The 8,272-nt window shown below is 46.9% G+C and overlaps 1 protein-coding gene across 1 annotated transcript; it reads left to right on the forward strand.

The window, feature by feature from the left end:
- Nucleotides 1–674: 674 nt before the first annotated feature.
- On the forward strand, nucleotides 675–7,553 carry RHEBL1 (RHEB like 1). Its single transcript, XM_007528542.3, has 8 exons — nucleotides 675–904; nucleotides 1,464–1,535; nucleotides 1,847–1,914; nucleotides 2,176–2,258; nucleotides 2,347–2,403; nucleotides 2,594–2,641; nucleotides 6,666–6,747; nucleotides 6,898–7,553. The coding sequence occupies exons 1-8, from the start codon at nucleotides 853–855 to the stop codon at nucleotides 6,985–6,987; spliced, it is 552 nt and encodes a 183-aa protein (XP_007528604.1). The 5' UTR covers nucleotides 675–852; the 3' UTR covers nucleotides 6,988–7,553.
- Nucleotides 7,554–8,272: the final 719 nt, after the last annotated feature.

An 8,272-nucleotide genomic window follows, 5' to 3' on the forward strand; every position in this document is an offset into this window, starting at 1 on the left:
CTGTCATAACCATTATGCTATCTACCCCTGCATAAATAAATATTTTTTAAAAATAATAAAAAATAAATAAAACAAATCTAACAAATATGTCTAATATTTGTTGAATAAAATAATGCATTGATGATGATGATGACAACGAAATAGCAGACCACCCGGCCACAAATTATAACATTTCTCCAAGAATTGTAGTTCCAAAGTTAGATCTTGGAAGACTGTGGAAACCATGACAATAAAAGAATTGGAGCTGAAGGTTGGGGGAATCAGAACTTTGGCATTCTCCCCACCCCACCTCACCCCACCCCCATCGGAGCACCTCAGAGATTTTGCAAAGGAGAGTTCTAGAGTATTTTCACCAAAAATCCCAGCCAAGATACAACGGGTATTTTTCCACCCGCTATTCTTCGCAGCCATTTGTGATAGGCTGTTAATACGCAAACACCTCTAGGACTCCGGGTTCCTTTCTGTTTCTTTATGAATGAACCGGCTTCACTCTGCGCACGCGCAGCGCCTGGTTCTCCCGCTCCACGTGAGGCCCGCCCTTAGCTCCTGCGGGCAGCCCCGCCCTTACCCCATGTAAAGGACCAATGGGAAGCGACCTGGGGGGCGGAGCCCGGAGAGGCGCGGTAAGGTAATTCCCCCGGCGCCCACTGCCGCTCCAGTCTGGCTGTGTTGTGATCACGTGGCCGGCTCCGGGCGCGGCGCTTGTTTTGGTTTCCGTATAGCTTACCCAAGGCTGCTAGGTGAGCGGCTTTCTAGTGCCGGCTGTGGCGTCTGCAGACATTTGACCATCTCGACTTTGGGCTCGCTCAGCCTGCAGCTCTGCGAGCCCCTCGGAGCGGGCCGGCTCCTGCCATGCCGGTGGTGCGCTACAGGAAGGTGGTCCTCCTAGGATACCGCTCTGTAGGTGAGGCTGCGATCCAGGGAGAGTTGGGACGCGCCACGGCTGTGTAACTGGAGGAGGCGCGCCGCCAGAGCGCGAGCCGGGAGGAAGAGGGGCGAAGAGCGAGGGTTGAAGGAATGGATGGAGGAGGAAAGGTCCGAGTGGTGCTAACGTGAGAAGGGAGGGCTGCAGGAAGCTGGAGCATGCAAGCGCCTTGCTGTAGGGACTTCTAGTGGTTCACAGTGTTCCACTGCAGGATGAGGTATGGGTGGTACTAGCTGTAGGTGCGCTCTGCTAGCCACACTTAATCCTAAAGATTCTGGATCTTTCAAGGAGGTGGGGTGGATGGGGAGGGGAGGGGGGGATGGATGGCTTCCTGCGGTGCTATGGAATGCTTGTTGGAGCCTTGGTGCTGGAACCCTGAGTGAAAAGGAGAGAGGGGTAGGTAGGGTAAGGTAGGTATTGCACGGGCAATCACAGGTCAGGGCGTTAATTTAGGGTCCCCTTTCGTCCTGAGCCACAGCCTGAAAGGACAGAGGGTATGAATGTAAATAGGTGATACACTAACCACTTTTTGCCACAGGGAAGACATCTTTGGCACATCAATTTATGGAGGGCAAATTCCTGGAAGACTATGACCCCACAGTGGAGAATAGTGAGTAAACACCGTAGGGTTTGGTCAGGGAGGTGCTGGTTGCCCCACTCAACTCCATAACTTGAGATTTTCCTGGCGCTGAGGGTCTTTCTTGTTTAATTAGGCATTAAACCCAGTTGTGTCCTATCAGTGGAGCTAGAATGAGCATCATAAGATACTATGTAGAAGATGTAGGCAACTACAATGTCTCTGGTTTTCTGTACAGCTATGTCCCTTGGACTTGGTTCACCTGTCATCCCCAGAATTAAGAAAGTTTGGAGGGTGGGGCTAATATCCCTATGTGGAACCTCACGGTCAAGTTTTCTTTTCAGCTTACAGCAAGATAATGACTCTTGGCAAAGATGAATTTCACCTCCACCTGGAGGATACAGCAGGGCAGGTACCAGTTTGGGGTCTGGTGTCAGTCATGGGAGATGAAAGTCTGGTAGCTTTGGTGGCTCATCTATAAGAGAACTTTTAAAAGAAAGGTATTTAGCAGGTATGTACTATTCCTTGGAGCTACTCTGTAAACATCTGTTGAATAGACATGATGGAGGTAGGGAGTACCACAGTGAGAATTCTCACAATGCAGTCCCACTGACCTTTGCATTTGAGTGTTGTGGCTCCAGGTGCTGATTTGCCTTGATTTCTTTTTTTCCAGGATGAGTACAGCATTCTGCCCTATTCACTGGTTATCGGGGTCCATGGTTATGTGCTTGTGTATTCTGTCACTTCTCTGCATAGGTAAGGAGCCAAAGTTGGGGATGGGGGATTTGGAAAATCTGAGAGCTTTCCCAGAATAAGGTTATAATGTTAATTCCTGTGTTTAAAGTTTCCAAATCATTGAGAGCCTATACCAAAAGCTACATGAAGTCCACGGGAAAATTCGGTAAGTGGATAGAACCACAGTGTGGACATGAAAGGATGGAGGGGAGCACTGGCCCAAGTTGTGGGCGTGGGGTGGCAAGGGCATTGGTTTTATTTAATGGGAAGTTGTCCAGCCCTGATATGAGGCTATTGGGACCTGTAGGGAATGGGAAAGGGCAGGGGTTCCTGTAGTAACTGTGGCTTACTTACAGGCTGCCAGTGGTGCTAGTAGGGAATAAGGCAGATCTCTCACTGGAAAGGTATGGCAATTTCTTTTTATTTTTTAATTTTTTTATTTTTATTAATTTTTTAGCAATTTCTGTATTTCAAGGCAAAGGCAAATGAGCTGAACTAAGAATCTGTCAGGCTCTAGTCTGGCCTCTAGGATTGACGTGAACAAGTCATTTTATCTCTTTTCATTTTTTTTTTTTACCAGTGCACTGCTCATCTCTGGCTTATGGTGGTGTGGGGGATTGAACCTGGGACTCTGGAACTTCAGAAATGGGAGTCTCTTTGCATAACCACTATGCTATCTACCCCCCACCCTCTTCTTTTATTTCTAATTTAAAGATTCAGGCAGGAACCAAGAGAAAGCTTATCCAAGAAAACACACATTTTGGGGGTTGGGTGGTAGCACAGCAGGTTAAGCGCACAGGGCGCAAAGCAGAAGGACTGGCATAAGGATCCTGGTTTGAGCCCCTGGCTCCCCACCTGCAGGGGAGTCGCTTCACAAGCGGTGAAGCAGGTCTGCAGGTGTCTTATCTTTCTCACCCCCCTGTCTTCCCCTCCTCTTTCCATTTCTCTCTGTCCTATCCAACGCCGACAGCAATAATAACTACAGCAATAAAATAAGGACAACAAAAGGGAATAAATAAGTAAAGAGATGGATACATTTAAAAAAAGGAGAGAACACATTTTACCACATGTGAGTGAGGCTTATTTATTTATTTATTATTATCTTTATTTATTGGATAGAGACAGCCAGAAGTTGAGAGGAAGGGGGAGATAGGGAGGGAGAGAGACAGAGAGACTCCTGTAGCCCTGCTTCACCACTTGCAAAACTTTCCCCTTGCAGGTGGGGACTGGGGGCTCGAACCTGGGTCCTTGTGCATTGTAATATGTGTGTTTAACCAGGTGCACCATCACCCAGGCCTCTTTTTTAAAATTAATTAATTAATTTTTTTTTTTTTTTTTTTTTACCAGAGCACTGTTAAGCTCTTCCGGGGATTGAATTTGGGACTCTGGAGCCTCAGGCATGAGAGTCTCTTTGCGTTATGCTCTCTCCTTCTGCCCCGAGGCTTCATGTTTGAACCCCAGTAGGACATGGAGCTATCCCAGCACCAGGGAAAGCAGTATGTGTGGTGGAGCTTTGTCACTTTTTCTGAAACAAAAAGAAAAAAGTTGACCTGGGAAGGGTAGGCTGAAACATGTGTAAGGCTCTACCAACATACACTGGATTACTTTTAAGAGCACTGCTCATGGTGGGATTAAACTGGGGGCCTGGGGTTGGGCAGTGATGCACCTAGTAGACTGCACATATTACCACATGGACCCAGGTTCAAGCTCCCAGACCCCACCTGCAGGGGGGAGCTTCACAAGCAGTGAAGCAGTGTTGTAAGTGTTTCTTTTTCCTCTCTCCCTATTTCCTTCTTTTTTCCCTCTTAGTTTCTCTCTGTCCAAAAAAAGAAAGAAAAGAAATGGCATCTGGGAGTGGTAGATTTGATTTGTAAGTACTAGTGATAACCCTGGTACAGAACAAAACAAACAAACAAACAAACAAACAAAAAACAAGTTTCAGGCATGAAAGTCTTTCATATAGCTGTTATGCTAGTTCCCTAGTGGCTTCTCCCCCAAGTGTTTGTTTATGAGAGAACCAGAGTACTGTTCTGGCACATGCCTACTTGAGACTCTAATCTTTAATCCACTGGGCTTCCCCCCATCTTTTTAAATTTATTACACAGAAAGGAGAACCACAGCATGTGGGATTGAATTTGGGACCTCAGGCTTGAGGATCCAGTGGACTGCAAAGATAACTCATTTATTTATTTGGTTTTTTGTTTGTTCGTTTCCCTCCAGGGTTATTGCTGGATCTGGGTGCCTGTACCATGAATCCACTGCTCCTGGAGGCCAACCCCCTCCCCCTTTGTTGCCTTTGTTGTAGCCTTGTTGTGGTTATTATTGTTGATGTCGTCCGTTGTTGGACAGGACAGACAGAAATGGAGAGAGGAGGGGAAGACAGAGAGAGGGAGAGAAAGATAAGACACCTGCAGACCTGCTTCACAGCCTGTGAAGCGACTCCCCTGCAGGTGGGAAGCCAGGGGGCTCGAACCGGGATCCTTACCCTGGTCCCTGTGCTTTGCCACGTGCGCTTAACCCACTGCGCTACCGCCCAACCCCCTATTTTTAAAATATGTTTTAAAATATTTATTTATTTATGTATTGCCTTTTGTTGCCCTTGTTGTCTTTTTCTTGTAGTTATTACTGTCGTCGTTGTTGGATAAGACTGAGAGAAATGGAGAGAGGAGGGGTAGACAGAGAGGGGGAGAGAAAGACAGACACCTGCAGACCAGCTTCACCGCTTGTGAAGTGACTCCTCTGCTGGTGGGGAGCCGGGCCTCCAACCGGGATCCTTACTCCGGTCCTTGCGCCTTGTACCACTTGCGCTTTGCGCCACCTGTGCTTAACCTGCTGTGCTACCGTCCTACTCCCTATTTATTTGTTTTTTAATTAATTTTTTTTTTTTTTTTTTACCAGAGCACTGCTCTGGTATTATGGTAGTTCAAGGGATTGAACCTGGGACTTTAGAGCTTCAGGCATGAGAATCTCTTTGCATAACCATTATGCTATCTACCCCTGCCCTATTTATTTGTTTTTTATTCCTGCCGGGGTTATTGCTGGAGCTCAGTGCTGGTACTATGAATAACCCCCTGTTCCTGGTGACATTTTTTTCCTTTTAAATTTTATTGGATAGGATAGAGAGAAATTGTGAGAGAACTTGTAGCAAGAGAGAGGGAGAGATCAATAGACACGGTGTGGGGGCGGGGTGCAGGCGGTGGTGCACTCAGTTAAGGACATATCACCCATATCACCATGCACAAGGATCTGGGTTTGTGAGTAGGGAAGCTTCATGAGCAGTGAGGCAGGTCTAGTCTCCCTACACACACACACACACACACACACACACACACACACACACACACACACACTTTTAACTAGAGTACCGTTCAGCTCTAGTTTATGGTGGTGCAAAGGATTGAACCTGGGACTTTGGAGCCTCAGGCATGAAATTCTCTGTATATCCATTATGTTATCTACCCTCGCCCTTCATCTCCCTCTTTATCTCCTCTCTCTCAATTTCTTTCTGTCCTGTTAAAAGTAAAGTAGGAAAAAAAAAAAAGCCGCCAGGAGCTGTGGCTATGTAGTGCTGGCATGAGCAATAAATAAAAAAGACACCTGTAATGTGAGCACTTAACCAGGTGCACCACTGCCCCATCCCTAGACAAAGACACCTGTAGACTTGCTTATGGCTCATGGAGTGAACCCCCTGCAAGTAGGGAGCAGGAGTTTGAACCCAGGTCCTTGCACTTAGTAATAGGTGTGCTTAACTGGGTGTACCACCACCCAGCCCCCAAAGGTAACTCTTTTATTGCAAAAGTTATAACTTTTTTTTTCATGCCTCAGTCCTAGCCTTCTTGTTTTCTTAATATTTTTATTTATTTTATTTTTGAGAGAGATGCAGAGAGACAGAAACACCAGAACACTGCTCAGCTCTGGCTTATGGCGGTGCAGAGGATTGAACCTGAGACTAAGGAGCCTCAGGCATGAGAGTCTGTTTGCATAACCATTATGCTATTTCCCCTGCCCCCTTGTTTTCTCCTTTCTTAATCTTCTCCCAAACTTCAGAGAAGTTGGATGGAGCACAGGAAATCGAGATGCTAAAGATTTTTTTCAGATAACATTAGAACATTCTTTTTAAAAATATTTTGTTTTATTTATTCCCTTTTGTTGACCTTGTTGTTTTATTGTTGTAGTCATTGTTGTGTAGGACAGAGAGAAATGGAGAGAGAAGGGGAAGACAGAGAGAAAGATAGATAGATACCTGCAGACCTGCTTCACCATTTGTAAATCGACTTCCCTACAGGTGGGGAGCCGGGGGCTCGAGCCAGGATCCTTAGGTTGGTCCTTGAGTTTTGCCCTACCTGCGCTTAACCTGCTGCACTAGTGCCCAACTCCCACATGAGGACATTCTAATTTTCCATCTCCATGTCCCAAATTCACTTCTAGGGAAGTCCAGGCAGTTGAAGGGAAGAAATTGGCAGAATCCTGGGGTGCAATATATATGGAATCATCTGCTCGAAAGAATCAGGTACTGGGCCTGGAGATGAGGACGATAGTGTGTATGGGAGAGGGGTGTATCAGTGTTTTCCTAATGCAGTGCTTGGTGGTGAAATGGTGGGAAAGGGGGTTCACTGCTGTCAGTGAACTGACTTCTTGACCCTGATCCCTGTCCTTGCAGATGACTCATGCCGTCTTCACCAAAATCATCCAGGAGATTTCCCGGGTGGAAAATTCCTATGGACAAAAGTGCCACTGCCGTCTCATGTGAGGCCTCGGATCCAGGCAGCCACTTTGATTTTGCCCCTGGCCCTGGCAGGGCAGAACCTCAGGACTGCTATGACAGCTGACTGTTCCCAGCCTTCTGGGCACAAAGTAGTACTCTCATATTTGCACACTTTGTCTGGGCTCCAGTAGCCTGGTTGTCAATGTTTACAATGGGGCAAGGATGTCGCATAGGCACCGACCCCGACCCCCAACCCTGCTTTCTTTCTTCCTTTCCTCCTCCATTCCTTCCTTCCTCCCTTCTTCTTCTTCTCCTCCTCCTCCTCCTCCACCTTCTCCTCCTCCTCCTTCTCCTCCTCTTCCTCCTCCTCCTTCTCCTCCTCTTCCTCCTCCTCCTCCTCCTCCTCCTCCTCCTTCTCCTTTTTTCTTCTTAAATGAGTTGTTATAACCCGCAGGGCTCGGATATGAATCCTGGCCATTGTTTATTCAGGACCCAATCTCATGTAGTTTTGGGTGTTGGTGGGGTGATGGGGAGCTGAGTACTCCTGAGTGGAGCTGGCTACGTGGGGTGATAATGTATATATGCAAATAAACTGAGTAATCTTTTTGCCATTGACTTCTCTTCATTTGAGAACAGTTCAGGATCACTATCTACTTTTCCAAGAAGAGTTCCTGTGTCCTCCTGTTCATTAGTCCTCAATCACTAGGAACAGGCTGTTGCCTTTCCTGCTTTACAATACAGTTAACAGTTGGTTGCAAGTCGCCCCTCCCGTCCAAGTTCATAGCATCTCAAGATCCCTTTAACTGCAGAAATACCACCCTCTAGTGGCGGGCTGCCACATGTTGACCTGGCTTCTAGTCCAGGACCTCGGCATTTGCTGGAATTCAGGGTAGTGTTTGGAGAATAGATATGACAACACAACCCTTCCTTCCTTCCTTCCTTCCTTCCTTCCTTCCTTCCTTCCTCCCTCCCTCCCTCCCTCCCTCCCTCCCTCCCTCCCTTCCTCCCTTCCTTTCTTTTTTTCCTTTCTTTCTTTCTCTTCCTTTCCCTGTTCCCCCCCTCCCATCCTCTCCAGGGCTTCACTTTTCTAAGTGAGCTTTTTCAGATGGAGGCAGAAAAAAGAAGGTACCATAGCAAAGCTTCCTTCAATCCAGTGGGGTCTGGGTCCAAACTTGGATCATATGCATGGCAAAGAAGGCACACTATCCAGGTGAGCTATTTTGCCAGTTTCCTTCCTTTTCTTTTTTTTTTTCTTTCCTCCAGGATTATCACTGGGGTTTGGTGCCTGTACTACAAGTCCACAGCTCCTGGTGGCCATTTTTTTCTTTTT

Source organism: Erinaceus europaeus, chromosome 7, assembly GCF_950295315.1.
Source record: "Erinaceus europaeus chromosome 7, mEriEur2.1, whole genome shotgun sequence".
Classification (NCBI taxonomy): domain Eukaryota; kingdom Metazoa; phylum Chordata; class Mammalia; order Eulipotyphla; family Erinaceidae; genus Erinaceus; species Erinaceus europaeus.

Coding starts and splice junctions, on each gene's coding strand:
- RHEBL1 (XM_007528542.3), top strand. CDS start 853: ATGCCGGTGGTGCGCTACAGGAAGGTGGTCCTCCTAGGATACCGCTCT. Junction 905..1,463: donor CCTAGGATACCGCTCTGTAG/GTGAGGCTGCGA, acceptor TTTTTGCCACAG/GGAAGACATCTTTGGCACAT. Junction 1,536..1,846: donor TGACCCCACAGTGGAGAATA/GTGAGTAAACAC, acceptor TTTTCTTTTCAG/CTTACAGCAAGATAATGACT.